At 40.0% G+C, this 20,581-nt stretch overlaps 1 protein-coding gene across 2 annotated transcripts in view; it reads right to left on the minus strand.

Annotated features, from left to right (window-relative positions):
- ATAD2 (ATPase family AAA domain containing 2) overlaps nucleotides 1-10,941 on the minus strand; it is a 62,508-nt gene extending 51,567 nt beyond the window's left edge. Inside the window, exon 1 of one of the 2 annotated variants that reach the window (XM_057734191.1) lies at nucleotides 10,472-10,941. In XM_057734191.1, the coding sequence (XP_057590174.1) occupies nucleotides 10,472-10,639 (168 nt within the window). In that variant the 5' untranslated portion in view covers nucleotides 10,640-10,941. The remainder of the gene's footprint in view (nucleotides 1-10,471) is intronic. The other variant, XM_057734192.1, reaches the window with a different exon arrangement.
- Between the last annotated feature and the right edge of the window lie 9,640 nt (nucleotides 10,942-20,581).

The raw sequence follows: 20,581 nt of genomic DNA on the forward strand, positions 1-20,581 counted from the left end.
TCGTAACAAGTGAAATTCTAGTCTAGTGAAATTTTACCACTGATAAAAAGTTGCAACAGTTCATAACAGTAAGTACTTTATTTTAAGGCTACAGAAATTAGAAAGATACACACACATACACCATGGAACCACTGGCAGCATGGAACCACTGGCAGCAACCTTAAAGTAACTGGACAATCTGAATTACAATTTTGTCTTGGATGACAAAAAGGAGTTATTACTATCTCACATAATTTCACCCAGATAATGTAAAAAATGAATTTAGAGACTGTTTAGGCACATTAATTTCTTGTAAATACCACAGAGCTCTAATTAACTTTGAGAAATAATGGACTACAGGCTCTCTAGGTTAGAGGGTTGCTTTATGAGCTACAGAGGTTCTGTCATAAAGTATTCAAAATTTCATATATGCCTCTTAAAAATCATATACAGGATACTTTTATATTAGAAGAGAAGGCAGATGTACCTAACAAAAAATTTATAACTTCAGAAAAACAGGCCGTGTTTTGTTTTTCTTTTTAAAAAATGAAATATCAGTCCCCCCCCCCCCCCCCCACCATGCTCCTTAGGCTGGCTTTACCTGGTCATTTCATTATGTTTTACTAGGATATTTTGTCACTTAATTTTGTTTCAGGAAGAATATTTGATTGGTTCACAAGTAAGGATATTTATACCATGAGGATCTGTGTAAGAATTAAACAGGTTCTTACAGGCAGGAGAAGACAATTAAAAAAAAATTAGACACGTTCTTCATATTAAGTGATATGTATAATCTGTTTGATACACTTTTATCAGTGTACCTATATTTCAGGATGTTTCAGAAAAGAAGACCTATACATTTAGGTAGCTGTATTATTTTTTAAATGAATACCTACATCTTAGATGCATGTAGTGTAACATAAGACTTTCCAAGGAAAATTGTAAGGGTATCTATTTCTAATTTCTCAACTTCCATATGTACTTTTTCTTAAAACAGACCTAAGAAGGCATCTTAACACAAGGCAGCCTCTTTCATTTACCTTTCTCCCATTTTACAAAAGAAAGTCATATCTCTCACTCATTCTGAATCTTACTAATGTGGGTTGCTTCAAGACATTAAAAACCTCCGTAAAGCCAAACAAAGAAAAACACTAATGTAGGTGTTAAGAAAATGAATGACTAAGTTAGGTAACAAATCCTTTCCTTTGTTAGGTGGTTTCCAATTCTTTGCTTTCAACAAAATTGAAAGGAGACCTAATCAAGCTAAGAGACCATTAAAAATGTTTGGCAAGTGATTTTCTGTATATAAGCCAGAAAAACTGAGTGGTAATGCAAACAAAACTCCTTTCATTACTATCTACTTATTTATATGAACAATGTTTCTCAGTGCTTATCGTTATAAAAACAATGAAACTTATGCCAAAACACTCTTCAGCAATAAATAAGATTCATCCACAAATACACAAACTAACTCGGTGGGTAGGGAGACTTCAACCACATGAAATCTTAATAAAATATTACTTCCTATGTTTAATCATTTTTAATCAAAATAGACACTTTTTTGTTGTTTTGATCAACTGAATATCAATAATTATGATAATTCAATACACAAACATTTTATTTCTTAGAGTTTTGTCATCATGCAAAAGTGGAAAAAATGCAAATTTTGTTTTAGGAATATGAAAGATAATTAATAAATGACTTTCAAGCATGAAAATATATAAAGATAAAATACTGTGGGTTAAGTGGATTGGAAATACAAATTAAAATAAGAAAAAAAAGAATCAAGGTAAAATTTCTGACTGCTAAAAGAACTTGTTCATGTATTAATTTTTAATGTTTCAAGAAAGGTATCAAATAACTATAATTTTTAGATTCCAGTGGATACTTACAAAAGTGTGATATATTTTTTAATGTCAACTTTAAAAGGTGACAGAAATGATCTCCTTTATAAGTACTTAAACCAATGAGGAGGACCGGGGAGACTTTACATCTAAGGTCAGCTTAAAAATGTAAAAGAGGGGACTTCCCTGGCAGCCCAGTGGTTAAGACTTTGCCTTGCAAGGCATGGGCTGTGGGTTCGATCCCTGATCAGGGAGCTAAGATCCTACATGCCTCGGGGCCAAAAAAACCAAAACATAAAACAGCAGCAATATTGTAACAAATTCAATAAAGATTTTTAAAAAATGTGAAAGAGATTATAGAGATAAAAAAATTTTAGAAACTCAGAAGAAAACACGGGAAAACTTTAATGACATTGGACTTGTCAATGATTTCTTAGGATACCAAAAGCACAGACAACAAAAGAAAAAATAGATAAGTTGGACTCATCAAAATTAAAAAACTTTTGTACAAAGGACAGATACCCACAATATATAAAGAACACCTATATTTTAACAATAACAACAAAAGTTAAAAATGGGCAAAGGATTTGAATAGACGTTTCTCCAAAGAATATACACGAATGGCCAATACACACATGAAAACATGCTCAACATAACCAGTCATAAGGAAATGCAAATCAAACCCAATGAGATACCACTTCACACTCATTAGGATTGTTATTATCAAAAAAAAAAAAAAAAAAAAAAAAGAAAGAAAAAGAAAGAAAGAAAAGAAAAGAAAGAAAAAGAAAATAAGTGTTGGCAAGGATGTGAAGAAACCAGAACCCTTGTGTACACTGTGGAAAATGATATGTCAATTCCTCAAAAAATTAAACATAGAATTACCACATGATCCAGCAATGCTGCTTGTTGGGTGTATATCAAAAGAAGTGAAAGAAGGGACCTGAACAGACATTTGAACGCTCATGTTCACAGCAGCATACTCACAATAGCCAAAAGGTGGAAGCAATTCCAGTGTTCAACAACAAATAAATGGATTAAAAATATATATACCTGTGTATATATATGTGTGTGTGTATATATATATATACACACACACTACATACGATGGAATATTATTCAGTCTTAAAAATAAAGGAAATTTTTAACACACTGAAATAACACAAATGAACCTTGAATACATTATGTTAAATGAAATAAGTAAATCACAGAAGACCAAATAGTGTAGGTTTCCTATGAGGCTTCTTGCTAGGGTCTGGGAGGAGGGAAAACAGGGAGTTTGTGAGGGAGTTTGTTTTACTTTTTTTGGCAGGATCTCAGTTCCCTGACTAGGGATTGAACCTGGGCCATGGCAGTGAAAGCACTGAGTCCTAACCACTGGATTGCCAGGGAATTTCCACGGGAGTTAGTGTTTAACAGGTACAGAGTTTCAGTTTTGGAAGACGAAAAATTCTAGAGATGGGTGGTGATGGTTGCAGAACAATGTGAATGTACTTAATGTTACAAAACTATACAATTAAAAATGGTTAAAATGATAATTTTATGTTATCTATATTTTATCACAATAAAAAAAAAGAAAATAAATGTCACCATATTCCTGGGGATAAAAAAAAAAAAGTTTTGTTTCCATAGCAAAAAAGAAAGGAGGGGGTTGCTAAACACTGGGGAAAAGATTTCCTGAGAAACTTGGAAGATTTAATCTTATAAATGATATAAGTGAAACTTTGATTTGCATAGTGAGTGGCTTAGTTCATAGTCCCTAAATAAGCATTAAGCATCTCCTTAACAGCATGGAGAAAAAAACAAAACAGGGTTTTTGGGAATTACCTACACACAAAACAGCGTTTTGAGAATTACACAGGCACATACTGGGAATTTAAAAATATAACTTTCAAAAATGTTTTTTATAAAAGCAATATGTGCCCATTATAATCAGAAAAATGAAGAAATGTACAAAGATGAAACTGTCACTCTTAATTCCATCTACCCACAGATAACCTTTCTGTGCATAAACCATGCTTTTCTTATGCAAACATATTCATACAATTTAAAAATTGGGATAATATTATTTATGTTTTGTAACTTTTTTCTAGTAATACAACCATTTTCCCATGTTATGAAATGTTATTCTGAAAATCTTTTTAAATGAATGAATAGTATTCCAGCCATTACATGAATCTACTTAACAAACTGCTTAATGTATCATGTTTAGGTTATCTATAATTTTTGTTATAAATACCTCTAGATGAATATTTTTCATACATCTGGTTTCCTAAGGAACCTAATACAGTTATTATATCAAAATCACATTTTAATGTAGTTAAAAGAACTCTCAGGAGGTAAGTTAAACACCAACTATTAACAGTAATTAACACTGGATGATAGAAATGGGGACCTTCACTATTTATTTTTTACATTTTTGCAGCACGTATTACCAGAAAAAATTTTCCTAAGAAGTGAAAAACAGAAAACATACTTAGTCTGAAAACTAAACCTAGAGATGTAGTGTCCTCATTTATTCTTTTGCTAAAATTTACTTCAATATTGAGAGCACTGACAGTTCTGAAAAGTGAAGTTTTAAAAGGAGAAAAAAATACATTTTGTTAGATTTTAAGTCTATTATAATACTGCAGAATCAGTAAGTTAGAACAGGGAGCATGCAACAATAAGAAAAGTTTTCCCCCAAAGTAGACAAAATTCAAAAAGATGTTATTTTTCCACAAAAGATCAAGCTTAGTAAAGTTTTAAATTTGTAAAAAATATGTGTGGGAGTCATATTGGTTGAGTTCATTCAAGTATCAATTCAACAAATGAGGTTTAAACGGATTTTTAAAATCACAGTTATAATACTGACAAAAAATATAGTCATCCAGACTTAGGGCTTCTTGAAAGCCTGAAAAGCAGTATATTCTAATGTACAAAGATATACACATTATACCCACATTATATAGTTGTGATAGCTCTCCTTAGCTTCATCTTTAAACACTGGTGTGGTCAATTACTCGCCATGGATCTATTCCACAAGTTCCAGCAATTTGGTTTCTCACACTACAGCTCTTTCAGTAGATCTAAAACTACCTCTCAATAGCTAAATGCAATGGCCTTCTCTACCTCATTCACCTCTATGGAGTTGATCACTCTGTTCTTTGCTTTGATCCTTTGTTTACATGATACTTTTTTTTTTAACCTAATTTACACTCTTTCCACCCTTAAAATAAAGCCATTGCTCCATATCTTCTTAAATATTTTTGTGTTTTGCTATGTTTTCATTCACCTTCAAGGATTCAACTATCAACTCTATACAGGTGAGTCACAAAGAAAAATAGTCCTAACCTCCTAATCTCTCACCAAACTCTGGCATCATATTCCCAAAAATGTTCAGCTTACCTCTTTGGCTGGAAACAACACTGCCTTTCCTTCCTCTATCTGAACAACTCTCAGACTCCTTGCAGTACTTTTGGACTTTTTCTTTCCGTCCCTCCTAGTACCACCTTAATTTAGGCTCTAGTTTTCTCTGCTTTGGTCTATTGTGATAATAATGTACTAATTAAGAGCCCAACCTCTTAAAGATAGACTGCCTAGGATTGATTCTTGGCAAGTCAGTCAGAACTGTATAATCTTCTCCAAGTTGCATAGAGACCTTAGTTTCTGTATCTGTAATGACGATAATAATAATAATTACTTTACTTGTAGGCTTTTAAATTACTACACTTCAATTTAAAAATTAAAAAATAATAATTTGAGAAAAACAAACAAAATAATAACAGTTACTTTACAGGGGAAATGTGTGCGTGCATACTAGGTACCTTGCCTGGCACACAGCAAGTTGTAGCTATCAGTATTACAATCTTTTAAGTGGTCTTCCAAACTCCGGATTTGTTGACTATAATCCATTCTAAACACTATCTCATCAGATCCCAGTTCTAAAAGTTGCGACTTCTAAGCTTAAAATCAAGGGCCAGACTAACACAAATTGACAAAAATGGACTATCTTTTATTGTCACAAAATAAGTACACTCTCTCAAATGCTGAGCAGCCAACTCCAGGGAGCAACATTCATCGCCACAAGTCAAAATCTCCCTATCCATGCTTTGAGATACTTCACTGAGTTGTACACTTTTCATTTTTGTGTTGTGATACGCTTCAAGTTTTAAAAAATCTCCCATAGGCTGTACATATCAGTGTTGAGTTTGGGATATCTTTCCAGACTAAATACACAATTAAAAAATAAAACAAAACAAAAACAGTATCTTCTACATACTACAGTGTGTTTTATTTTACCTAAAAACATACAGAAGAATAAAAACGTACATAACACAACCCAAGAGCAACATACAATCATCACCAAGGAAATCCCTACCACCCATCCTTAAGTGTCTCTTCAGCATGAGAAACAACCCTAAATTTAATGAATCAAAGAGCCTCAGACTTTTGAAAGCACAGAAATAGACAATGGCTAGCATGACTCCAGAGGAAACAGATATCCAAACTTATAAAGTAGGAAGAAAATAAAACCTTAAAAAACCAAAGAAACAGATTTAAAACAACAACAAAATATTTTCAGGAAACACCTACAAGTCAGGGGGGAAAAATCCTTAAGTTGAGTAAGATCATATTCAAAATGTGAAAGTAAAATGTGGTTGGGACTTCCCAGCAGTCCAGCAGTTAAGACTCTGTGCTTCCACTGCAGGGGGCGCAGGTTTGATCCCTGGTCAGGGAACTAAGACCCCAGATGCCACTTGGTGCAGCCAAAAAGTTAAAAACAAACAAACAAACAACAACAAAAAGTAAAATGTAGTTATTAAGTAGGGAACTGTAGGTATCTTCAGAACTTGAAGGTCAGCCTCCAAGATTAGATGAAGAAAAATACAAGTTAACAAATTAATATGAATAAATCCAACCATCTTTAAAAGGAACCTCCCCTAAGAAATGCTCTGTCAATAAATGTGTGAATCTGACTAGGAAATACCCAAATACAATGAGGGTGGATCAAGGAGTTAAGTTTCTGAAATGCATGACTGATGTAAAAAAAGTAAGTTATAATAAATCAAATGTATTGAATGTAAAAGCCCCTAATTAGAAAACATTCCAATCACAAACATGTGTTTCATTTTTGGTACTGGCAGACTTTGTCAGCATGCATACGTTACCCCCAAGACCCAATCCCATGCTCACTAATAACCCTCGATTACAATTTGTTCTATGGAGGATTTTAGAGAGGAGTACTATGTCTCAAAAAGGAACAATTTTCTGGAAATCCTAGCCTGGAAAAAAAACCTTTTCTACCCTACAACAGCCAGCTGAGTGCTAACTGCTCAACCACCACATACCAGTGATATAATAAGACAATCAACAACAAAATATTTATTATGCACCAACTATGCTTTAGGTACCAGGAATACACAGCTGAACAGAAGGTCAAAATCCAAATCCCTATGGCGTTACATTCTGATTTGGGGAGAGAGAAAAATATTTTAAAAGTAGGAAATTATACAATATTTAGAAGGTGATAAGTGCTGGGGAACATAAAACAGAGCAAAGGGGCCTGTCAATGAGTGGTTTTAATTTTAAACAGGGTGGTTAGGATAAGCATCACTGAAAAGGTAAAATTTTAGCAAACATCTGAAAGTGTTTCGTAGGTTCTCCTAGGTAGGACTCACAGCTCTGTTGCTTACTATAAAGGTGAACTGAGCAAGTTATTTAAGTCTCTGTGCCTCAGTCCTCTTACATGCAAAACAAAGATAATCACACCTACTTACAAAGTTATAAGGATTGAGTTAATGTTCATAAAATTCTTGGAACACATTAAGCATTATGAGTTCTGAGATTTTGTTTTTTATTTTTTTATTTTAAAAAATGTAAAAGGTAAAGGAATAGCTCATGCAGATACCCAGGGAAAGAGTATTCCCACTAGAAGGTAGAGCAGGAGCAAAGGCCCTGGGATTCAAGGAGCAGCTAGGCCAGAGTGACTGAAATAAACTGGGTTTTGCAAAAGGGAGAATGGAAGAGGATGTCATCATAAAGGGAAGTGGGCAAGGAGGTACAGGGCTGCTTCTCAACTTTTAAACTTTTACTCTCAAGGATTTTTGAGCAGAGGAGTGATCAACTGTTTTGACTTTTTAAAAGATCACTCTGTAACCTATACTGAGAACTGACTTTCAAGGAGGGCATTACATATAAAGGTAGCAAACAGGGAGGCTAGTCAAGAATCTATTTTAATAACCCATGGGAATTCCTTGGTGGTCCAGTGGTTAGTACTCCAAGCTTTCACTGCCAGGACCTGGGTTCAAACCCTAGCTGGCGAACTAAGACCCCACAATTCATGCTGTGCAACCAAAAAAAACAAAACAAAAACACACACACAAAAGCAAAACATTATTTTAACAATCCAGGCAAGAGATGATGGCTTGAACCAGCATGGCAACAATGGAACAGCTGAGCAGCTGGATTCTGAATATATTCTGAAAGTAAAGCTAACAGAATTTGCTAATATGAACTGAGAGAAGGGGCATGGATGACTCTAAGGTTTTTAGCCTGAGAAACTTAAAAGAGGGAGTGGCTATTAAAATTAACTGCTGTCCTAACATCTGACAATGACTGAGTCTTAACTATCAGCCAAGTGTTCAGGTAATCTCCTTACATGCATGATAACATTTAATTCTCACTACTCACATGGTGGGTATCACTCCCTTTTAACAAGTATAGAAACCTGATGAGGGACTTCCCCGATGGCACAGTGGTTAAGAATCCACCTGCCAATGCAGGGGAAACGGGTTCGATCCCTGCTCCCGGAAGATCCCACATGCCACAGAACAAGTAAGCCCGCACGCCACAACTACTAAAGCCGGAGCGCTTAGACCCTGTGCTCCGCAACAAGAGAAGCCACCGCAATGAGAAGCCTGCGCACCACAACGAAGAGTAGCCGCCGCTCGCGGCAACTAGAGACAGCCAGCACGAAGCTAGACCCAATGCAGCCAATCAATCAATCAATCAAATGTATGTATTAGAAACCTGCTAATACTGGTAAGCTGAAATTCAGAACAGTTGGTTTTTTTAATTAATTCGTTTTTTATTGAAGTATAGTTGATTTATAATGTGTTAATTACTGCTGTACAGCAACGTGACTCAGTTATACATACATATACAAATTCTTTTTCATACTCTTTTCCACTATGGTTTATCACAGGAAGAACTAACAGCTGTTTTAAGCGCCTATGTTATTTAACCAGTATTCAAAACATCATTACAGTCACAGGAACTAGCACTGTCCTGAAAATAATAAACACTCAATACACATTTACTAAAACAATTAGCTTTCCTGAACATAGGTTAATAAGTCAAGTAACCGAGTTCATTGAAGAAGTGTTCAGCCTTCCCAGATCGCTAACAGCTTCTGCCTGTGATTGAGAAACAGATCCTAAAAGTCAGGAAATTGTTTTTTTCAATTCAGAATCACAATTTCAGAGACTGACTGGACCCTCTCAGTAGAGCAGCAGCTCATATGGGGCCTCTACAAAAGATACTGACAACGAATTTCATATCGTGATCTCTCCCTCACTCTCTCCCACCGCACGTACCTCCCCTTGGCCTCTCATTCTGACTTCCCAGTTCTAACCCTCTCTCTGGTTCTATTTTTCCCACCCCCATGCCTACCCTCCCTTCAACAGAGCTAAACTACTTCCTGCTGCCTTAACTTTACTAATGTTGCTTCCTCAATTTCTCTAACCTTTTGTTAACGCTGTCTCCTCCACCCTAATCTCTTTCAGCAGCTGGGGTGCCTTAAATCTACCAATCCAACATCCTATCTGTACTTCAGGCCCAGCACTTTTTTCTAGGAGACTTTAGTACTGCTCCACCTCCTTGGAAGCCTATAGACCTTGTTTGTAAACTGTAGCATGAAGAAACGGAAAGGTGGAGGCAGAAAATCCAAGTTCCAATTTCCGATCTGCCGCTTACTGGTTACCTTCTTGAATCTGTTTTTTTATTTGTAAGATACATTTCGTAACTATCCACTCTCATGGAGCTGTCATGAGGTGAAGTGAATAGGACGTACAAGAAACGTTGCTCTCCATTCCCTCCACCTTATGCAACCTGATATTATTCACTGCGTTCTGATTACCGAACCTCTCTGGATCGTACATGAGGGTCAGGGAACCTGAGTTACAATCTGTCTACCCCCCGCGGCCCCTAAAACACTTGTTGTGCATACAGCAAGCGCTCAGTAAATGCGTGTGGCTCCTGATCGCTGTAAACCTAGGGCGGGAGCCTGGGCGGCTGGACAGGGAGGTGTGTGAGGTGGGGGGCGGGGCAGCCTCAAGCGAAGGCTCGGCCTCCAACCGCACTTCTGCTGCCCAGGGCTGCGGTTTCCCCTCGAGTTAAAGTACGTGGTGACACACCGCGCGCCCTCCCGCAGGCAGTCCGTCTCTCCACACGACGCACACCCCTTCGGGCTCCGATACCGAGAAGCCTTCCATTTTACTTGTCGGCAATACTCCTCCCAACCTACTCGCTCCTCTCCCCCCTCCCCCCCCGCCACTGTCACCCGGACCGCCCGCCCGCCCCACCCCCCGCCCAGGCCCCACCGGGCAGAGGGCCGCCGGCAGTCCCCCAGGCCCGGCCCGCGGGGCCCGCCCCAGGCCGGTACTCACGCCCGCGGCGGCCGCGGTGGCGGCGGACTGTTCAGCGGCGCCGGCAGAGCGGAGCCGCCTCCGGCCGATCTGCTCCAGACTGAGGAACTCGTTGGACAGGTCCAGAGAGTCCGTGGCCGAGGCGCCAGAGTGGCTGTGCAGCTCCAGGCTGCTGCGGAGGACCACCATCTTCTCTCCCTCCTCGCCCGGGCGTCCGCGGCGGCAGACGCACCCGAGGCCCGGCCGCAGCCGCTCAGGCTCTTCCGCGCTCCGAATTCTGGCGCCACAAGCTCCGCGCCGACCGCCGCAGCGCGCGCGCCCGGAATCCCTCCGCCGCCTGTCCCGCCCACGCCGCCACCCTACCACAGCGGGCTCGAAACTTTCCTCCCATCTGTAGAGCGACGGATTTAGCGCCGAACTTGAGGAGAACCCACACCGACAAATGTCGAGGACCCGAACGCACAGGGACGTGAGCGCGCTCACTCCTTTTTCTTAGATAGTTCCGGCTCGCTGAGCTCGGCGGAGGGAGACGGCGGATAGCGGCACGAGGTCCCGTTTGGAATTTTGGCGCGTGGACGCAGGAGGGGGAAGGGAGGCTCCCGGCCGCTGTGATTGGCTCGCGGGGCCTGGCGGCTCCTCCCCGCCCCTCCCGACACCTGCCTCCTGCTTCCCGCCACGCGGGATTCAAACGCAGAATGCCGAGGGTTTGACTGGAGGCGGGGAAAGCACTTGGCTTTTGACAGGTTTTGACTTTGGTTCTTAAGAGCTAACCCAAACAAGCTAAGAGAAAGAGAGCTAAAAGAGAGCGGGCAGAGAGTATTATAAAGATGCAGGTTCTGTACCCAGCGCCACCCGATCCCGCGATCTTGAGCAAATGATTCACCTCGCCCGGTCTTCATTTCCTAATCTGTAAATTAACTCTAATTATAATACCTAAGGTTCTAAGATATTGTTATACCTTCTGCACACATAAATGTTTGCCACTCGTAGAGAATTACAGACAATGGCTTCTCTAAAATTAAAACAGTTACGTGACTACTTTGAAATAGGTAACATGCTGAATGATCAGAATGTGAGAGGAGTCCTAGTGAAACAGAAACAAAAGCTATTTATTGATTTGGATAACTACATTTCCTTAATTCGACATGTATTACATATTTATTCAGCATCTATTATGTGCCAGGTAGTCGTCTAAGCACTGGGGATACAGCTGTGAACAAAAAGAGCAAAAAATGTCCTCGTGGAACTTAAATTCTGGTAAAAGGAAAAAGACTAAATAAATATGTTTGTTAAAAGGTAGTAAGTGTCACAGAGAAATAATAGAGTAGGGAAGTTGAAGGGAAGCGTGCAGTTTTAAACGGCGATTAGGGAAGGTCTCACGAAGTGTAAGCAAAGACCTAAAGGAGGTTAGATATACCCGGGAGAAAAGAGATGCAGGCAGAGGGAAGAGGAGGACAGTGGGCCGATGAGATCAAAGAGGAAAAAGCTGCTAGGAGCAGATCCTGCAAGGCCTCAGCTTTCAGGTTTTTGCTTTTTATTATAAGTGAGATGAAAAGGCATCACAGGGTTTTGAACAGACGAGTGACTTATTCTGACTTTTTGAAAGAATCCCTCTGGCTGCTGCATGAAGAATGCAATATTGGGGACAAACTTATGCTAAAAAAATGTTGTTAATCTGAAATTCAATTTTAACTAGGTGTCCTGTATTTTTATTTACTAAATCTGGCAACTGTAGTTAGGAGGTCACTACAGGTATCCAGGGAAGAGATGACGTGACACAGACCAGTATGAGAGATGTGGAGGTAATGAGAAATGGTCAAATACTAGGTATAACTGGACAAAAGAGCCACATGAATTTGCTAATTAATTTGATTTAGGCAAGAGGGAAAGAAAGGAGTCGAAGATGACTCCAAAATTTCGTTGCTTGTTTGTTTGCTTGAGCTAATGGCAAGATGAAGCTGTACCTAACTTAGACAGAGAAGGTTATGGCTAAAGCAAGTTTGGAGGGAATATCAGGAATTCCTTTCCATGCACATTTAAGATACAGAAGTTATTATATATTCAGCCCTTAAAATTTGGCCTTTTAAGAGTTTTTAATAATATTTACCACAGCATTATTTATGTCAAAAAGCTGAAAACAGCTTGAATGTCCCTCAGTGGGACCTTAAGAAGAACACAGTCATTAAAAATTAGGATGCAACTCTGTGTTAATTTAATTATATGGAAAGTTGTGCACAGTGCATTGTAACTTAGGAATGCACAGAGAAATAGGTACCATATAGTTCCATCTTTGTTTAAAAAAAGTGTATGTGTATACTTGCATTGGAAAAAGCCCAAAAGAAACTAAATGTTAATGGTTAATTTCTGGATGGTAATATTATGGTTGTTATGTAGTTACTTTGTACTTTTCTCAATTTTTCTGATTTTTTTTTTGTGCTAAATATGTATTACTTCTACAATAGGAAAAAAAAAGCTTTAAGATGCTTGTTTACCCAAAATAAATGAAAGCAGAAAGAAGAATATTTAAAGTAGCATAGTCTGCCATTATGATATGTATATCATAATTTTCTTTATGTATATTATGTCTATAAACATTTATAAAAAGAACTTCTACCTAAAAGGCATATGTATTTGTGATTTTGTTAGATATTACCAAATTGACCTCTGCAGAAGTTATAGCTGTCATTTTAGTTTTTTTTTAATAAGCAAAGAAATAGAGATTTCAGAACACCAAGAGACAGAGCCAGCCAAATGGTTTTCTCTGTTCCTTTATTCTCTCTCAAACAACATTAAGAATTACCACACTTGCTTTAGCCTGTAGTTGTTGTAGTAGGTTGATCTGTGTACCCCAACAGGATACCTTCAAGTCCTGAACTCTGGCACCTGTAAACGTGACCTAATTTGAAATAGGGCCTTTGAAGATGTAATTCGGATTTTGAAATGAGATCATCCTGGATATATGGTGGACCCTAAATCCAAGTCTGGTGTCATAATAGAAAGGAGAGGAAGGTTTAAAAAAAATTTTTTTTAATTGGAATATAATTGCTTTAAGGAGAGGAAGATTTGACACACAGACTCACAGAGAAGAAGGTGACGTGAAGATGGAGGCAGAAATTGGAGTGATGCACCTGTAAGCCAAGGAACACTGGGGATTGCCAGGTACCACCAGGAGCTTGGAGAGAAGTATGGAACATTCTCCCTCAGAGGCTCCAGATGAAACCAACCCTGCTGACACCTTGATTTCAGGCTTCTGGCCTCCTGAATTTCTGTGAGATAATAAATTTCTGTGTGTGTGTGTGTGTGTGTGTGTGTGTGTGTGTGTGTGTGTGTTTAAGCCACCAAATTTGTGGTACTTTGTTACAGCAGCCTTAGGAAAAGTATAGAATTGGTCTGGAATTGGTCTTTGGCAAGTCATGTTTCTTTCTTTTGCTGAAGTCTCAGCTAGTGTTGATAGGAATGTCTTGATTTAGGAAAAGAGGGGCAGTAGAAAGTGAGGTTCTTTTCCATACCCTGTGGCTTCCTAAAGAGGGTCAAGTGTTCTTACCTCACATGTGACAGAAAAAAGGGCTGAAGTAACAGCTAATCACAATTCCATTACCTCATTTGAGATGAAGTCATAGGTGGGTTCCTTTCTGTTCCTTAGTAACAAAGTTAGAAAGTAAACATCAGTTTGAACAGGGATTTCTTTCAAGAATGTTGTATATCTGACCTTACTTAAATTTGATAGCTACTCTCATTGATTTCCCACAAAAGAGGAGAAAATCATTAATTACAGGGAGGTGGAGGGGGGTCATAGTTGACATTTTCCATTTTCAGCTACTCCAAATTTAAACAGACACCGCTCCTACTTGAGAGATGTTCTCTTGGAGTGGGTTTCGGTTAGGCAGGGCCCACCTCTTTCAGTGGAAATCCTACAGGGGCAGACACTTAATTTCCCTGTTAATCTGGCAACTAGGGCTCAGGCATGTTACCTCACCTCAAATCAGTAGGTTGCTCCCACCTGGGACATTCATTACATCTTGAAGAAGTGACCCAAAGATGCAGCGGCAGAGATTATTCATGGTAACAGCAGCAGAGGGTACAGAGGCAGGGGCATTTAATGGTGGCATTCTCACTAGCTGGTTTTTGGATTCTTAGAGCATTTTATCAGTGTGACCTGGCTGTGCTTTCTCCCCTCCAAGTCCCACCCAACCTCCGCCTTCCCCATTCTTTTAGTAAATTTGACTTCCTGTTTAAGTTAGCCACAGATGGTTTCTGGTTTTTTTTGCAGCCAAGAAGTCTATCTGGTATAGAGGTTTCAGATTAGAAAAGGGAATTTTACCAGTGGTTTCCTTTTTTGTTTTGTTTTGGTGGTATTCAGGATCTTAGCTCCCCGACCAAGGATCAGACCTGTGCCCCCTGCAATTAAAGTGTGGAATGTTAACCACTGGACCGCCAGGGAAGTCCCTCACCACTGGTTTCCTATAACGGACACTGCCGTGTGAGACAGATACCCCTATCAGATCTGGAGGATGGAGGACTAGGAGGGGGGGATGTGTGGGCATAGGAAGTGAGCCGGGAAGACACAACATAATTTTATGATGGGGTTTTCAGACTGTACCTCTTCATCAGCCTCCCCTGAATATACTTGTGTTTATCAATTTTCCCATGTAAGGTGTGGTACATAGCCCTGAGTCTAATACCACAGGCATGGGCCCTGGGACTATTGCCTCCCTCTCACCCCATTCTAAGTAAGATTAGTAATAACAGTATTGTGTTCCAACCCAGCCCAGCTCCCTACCCTGAATGATGAGATGCTTACCCCCACCCCTAGAGCTCACACAGCACATTGCTGCCTTAGCATTTACTGCTTTATGTTGAAATTATCCCTTTAACACAGGAAACTGGTAATCAGATAAGTGGAAAATAAAATAACAATGGGAATGCCAGTTTTGTTTTGCCTATATTTTTGTTTTTTAATAACAATACTCAATGTGATATTGAGGAATATAGGCTTGTTTCTTAAAAACAATATAGCAACATGTATCAAGAGACCTGGAAAATATTTAAAACCTTTGGCCCAGGAATTCCACTTCTAGGATTCCCTCCAAACAAAAATAATCAGAGGCATGGACCAAGATTTATGTACAAAGATGTTAATTGCACCTTTATTTATAATAGTAGGATCTGAAAACAAACTAAATGTAAAACAGTTGGGAAAAAGATAGGTAAGCAATAGTCTGTCCATGTAGCTTTTTATATTGATGTTGATAAATTTGATTTTTTAGAAATGTTTCATAAAAGATTCGTTATTAGAAAGTGACCCATGTGAAAAATTTAAGCAGTGGGAAATGTAAAAAATAAAGATACAAGTCACTCTGTGTGATTGCCATGAGGAAAAAGTTTTCTGTTTCCACTAGGGTTGCCAAGCCTGGAAAATATAAATATGGGGCTGCCAGTGGCCATCCTCCCACAGCAAGCAGTGAAGTCACAGAATGAAGCCAACCACTGAGAAGCAGAGACGGGGAGCGAGAAGGCCTGGGGAAGTGAGTTCTGCTTCTGGTCCCTTGAGATCCTGGTTTCTGCAGCTCATCCTTTAACTGTGAGAGCCGCTTCAGTGTCCTTCCTGTTCAACGGGCTAATAAACAGCCTCTCTTGCCTTGACTTTTAACTGATTGAGTCATGACTACTGCAACTGGGACAGCTGCTTTGTTAGAATCAAATTATATTGTTTGTGCTATAATCCTATTCTAATGATCAATTAATTCTTCCAACAGCATGAAATGAGGTTCATCTGGCTTGAAGTGGGCTTGGCAAACCAGTAGAGGCCTCTAAATAATCACCTTTTTTTCATGGTCACAAATCAGCCTGGGAATAGACATCAAATTCATCAGGGTATAGTGTCTAGAATATATGTATTTTTCCTTTTATGAAACTGAAGATAGTAACTATTCATATTTAGTCTTATGTCATCTCTTCCAACATATTTTCTCAAAGATTCTTAAGAAAGGCTTTGGGGTCATAATCTAAAGCACTTTCAGTATGCTATCTGAGTCTAAACATTTTTAATCCACTTAGGGCAACTTGGTAATTTCTACCACTGCACCTATCTTGGCTTTAATTTCTTTTTACTGTTATTTTCTTTCTTTTTTTATTCTTTACAGCTTGAGGATCATTTTCTTTGATAGAGAAAATGCAAGCAAAATAGACATTGGGAATTTCTGTTTTCTTTCAGTTGTCTGATCATATCATGTCATATCATGTGGTCTCAAGCAGTGGGATTATCTTTCCTTTTCTTCTAGCTCTTAATATTGAGCATTAAAATACCCCCTCCACCAATAAAAAATAAAAGCCCCTTTCGATATTAAACCTGACTGTATTGTGTGCTATAGACTTACTGAATCTCCCCTTTCATATCCGTGGCCCTTTTTAGTATTTTCCTTTGTTATGTGTTCCTCCTCCAAACCCCTGCCCTTTAACATTCTGATTTCATTGGCTGTTGGCTTGAGTGCATCTCTTATTTATTCCACATCCAGATCACTGGAGTTTGTAGGTCAGAATCTGGGTCTGCGCACCTCCTACTCCTCTGAAACCGTATCCTTTTTTATAGCCTTTACCATGAAATTGTATATATTTAAAAAATATGATCTATTTTTTCCAATTTAAAGAGTAATTCCTGCTTATAAGACAAAGTTTAGAAGCATAAAGAAAGCATATTATGGCAAAGACTGCTGGCTCTCTCAATATTCATTCCCTCCTGCCTTGAGATACTCAGATGTTAGCTGGGCTGACCAGAATAAACCCTACATTTCCTAATCTCCCTGGCACCTGGCTGTGACCTTGTGATTATCTTTTAGGCAGTGGAATGTGAGCAGAAGTGACGTGTACAACTTGTGGATTTTGTTTTTAAACCTTCTGCGACTCCTTTTTCCTGATATTGCTGGCCAGAATGCAATTATATCAGATTTGGTGGTGAGGATTCTTAAACTGTGTGGACCAGGGCAACACTCTAGATATGGCCTTTCATCCAAATCTCAGGAGCCTGGGTAACAGACCCTGTGGAGATACTATATCAGCTCTGGAATGTAAATGTTCAGGGTGTTGCATGAGACATACACTTGTATCTCATTTAAACCAGTACATTTTTGGGTTTCTTTGTAAGAGTAACCACACCTGTATCCTAATAAAACAAAGTTATTAATTCGACAAGGATTTATCTCAATCATGGTGCTTATACTCTGTTCACAGAGAAATATAATGATAATCATAACAGCAAAACTCTGTAGTTGTTTACTACATAGGGTACTTCTGTTGTGCCAGGCACTATGCTTTTTGCACAGATTAGTTTATTGAATGCTCGCTACAGTATCATTAGGTAGACACTCTTATTATTCTCATTTTACAAAGAAATTGACACACAGAAAGGTTGGTGACCTGTCTAAGGTCATACAGGATAGTAAGTAGCTGAGGAAGGATTTGAGCTAGAGTCTCTCTGACTCCGGAGCCATTATTTTGTCCTACATCTCAAGGCAAGACCCTGCCATGGAGCTGCTCATGGCAGAGGTAGAGTCAGGTTGAATTACTTAACATGATAATAGTATTAAAGAGTTATGACTAAAAAGTTGTGACAAAACAGAAAAAAAAAAAGCTGTGCAAAGATGGAAGGCAGCAATGAACTTTCCCTGTGAAAAGCTGCAAATAAGGAAAGTGAAAGCACACATTAAATAGAAGATACGTGTATCTTCTGCAAAGGTTGAGTGTCTGAGGAGTAGTAGAACACTCAGTGACAGGAGCATGGGGTATTTGGAGATAATGGAGTGATATTACACCACAAATTACAGTTGCTAACATTTATTATTATGTCAGCACATAGTCTAACTGCTTTATATACATAAATTCAATCAACCCTTATAACAACCCTATGCAGTAGGTGTTATTATCATTAACTTCATTTTAGATGAAGAAACTGAGGTACACAGAGGTGAAGTAACTCCCCAAGGTCATACAACTAGTAAGTAGTGGAACCTACCTAGTTTGGCTTCAAAGTCCTGCAGTAGTCTGGGTCCAATAAGAAGAAACCACATGGTAAGTTAAACAAGGGAATTTGAATGTCAAGAATTAACTATGATAAAAGTGAAATGTAAGATAAAAGGAAACTCTGTGTGGTACCTAGGGCTGAGAGTACTCAAGGATAAATTTGAGAGGGGTCCGGATCTCACTGGAGAAAGCATGGGTTAGTTACCAGACAGTAGAGCAGTTTGCTGGTTTAGCTATGCTGGCGGCAGTCTGGAGTTGCTGGGCAAACAACAGAGAAGCGAGTGGAGGGGAGCACTCACCAACCAGCCGTATGGGGAGCAACAGGAATCTAGGAGCCAGCAGGGATAGAAGGCCTTCAAGATGCCTGGGGGGAATGGGGAGGTGGGGCAGAAGGAAGGCCTGCTCAGTGTGTGACTCTGACCCCCAGAAAGGCTTGCTGAAGGATATTGGGCAGGTGGTTGCCTGCAGGCCTGTCAGGGCTCTGGTTTCTGTGTCAACTGGGCTGCATAAAGGTTACTGTCAGGCTAAAGCTCCAAGGTCGCAGAAGGACGGAGTTTGGGTCTGTGGCTGCAGCAGACTCTACTGGATGTTCTCCTGACCACACTCCTAACTCTGGTCAGGAACCAGAAACAGCAGGAAGCTGCTTCTTCCAACGCATTTAACTGAGTAGGGTTAACAGCCTGCTCACTTTAAAGGAGAAATTCTTAAAGGAATTCCGTTATTTATCACAGAGTCTGTGTTGAAGTATGTATTTCAACCTGAGAGGCAATACATTGATAACTGACATAATGACTTATGTTCAAAATCTTTAGCACTTGGGCTTCAGAACTCAAGAGACTGGGAGAATCTAAAAACTGATAAACTGGACTTCCTAGGTGGCGCAATGGTTAACAATCCACCTGCCAATGCAGGGGACATGGGTTTGAGTTCTGCTCTGGGAAGATTCCACATGCTGCAGAGCAACTAAGCCCACGCACCACAACTATTGAGCCTGTGCTCTAGAAGCCATGAGCCACACTATTGAGCCCATGTTCTGCAACTACTGAAGCCCACAAGCCTAGAGGCCATGCTCGCAAGGAGAAGCCACTACAATGAGGAGCCCACGCACCACAATGAAGAGTAGCCCCTGCTCTCAGCAACTAGAGAAAGCCCGTGTGCAGCAACAAAGACTCAATGCAGCAATTAAATAAATAAATTAATTAATAAAAAAAACCAATAAACCAATCTAACAATTTCAGTTTTTATAATGGTAAGTACCCTGATCGGCTATATATGCCTTGCAAATATAAACATTCAGGAGGATATAAGTTTAAACAAAAGTCTTCCATACCATTCATTAACTAGAGACAAATACTTTTAACAATCTGGTGTCTTTTCTTCCAGGCTGCCAGCAAATAAATAAACACATGATTAACACAAAAAAGGATTTCATGAGGACCCATTCAAAACTGTTCTTACTTACTATATGAAAGAATCAATAGACATTTCTGAGCCAATATATTTGGAATTAACCTACCCCCACCATCCTCTTTCCCGCCCCCGCCTCCAGACTCAAACTAAACCTTTGTTTTTCGCACACAAGTTCCTCGTATTTCACTTGCACACGTGGAGTCTTCCGAGTCGCATCTGCTACAGCTGGCAACGGGTTAGATGGCCTCAGACTCCTCCGAGACTCACGAAGCACCGTTTACCAACTCCAAGCCCTCCCCTTATTCTTCTCTCAAACGGCCAGCCGGTGACCTCTTTTCTCCCAACGCAAACCGGAACCCCGCTGTTCTCAAAGCCAGCAGCACGCCTGGCCAGGCACCCGCTCTTGGACCACGTGCCGCGCCGCCCCGCCCCTGGGCCCACCCACCTGGCGGGGCTTCGCCCGCCAGGAACCACGCCGTCCTCCTGGCCCCGGGCTCCGCCCACTGTGAACTCACGCCGCTCACCCCACCCCGGCTCCGCCCATGCCGCCCTGGCCCCACCCTTCCTGCGCACCTCGAGCTCCGCACGCCAGGACTTTGCGTCACTCGCCCCGCCCAGGCTCCGCCCAACAGAACCTGCCCCACCAACCCAGGGCCGCCCGCGTCCGCCCCCACTGACCCCTCCACGCCCTCGCCGCCGCTCCAC

Source organism: Hippopotamus amphibius, chromosome 5 (assembly GCF_030028045.1).
Source record: "Hippopotamus amphibius kiboko isolate mHipAmp2 chromosome 5, mHipAmp2.hap2, whole genome shotgun sequence".
NCBI classification, from domain to species: domain Eukaryota; kingdom Metazoa; phylum Chordata; class Mammalia; order Artiodactyla; family Hippopotamidae; genus Hippopotamus; species Hippopotamus amphibius.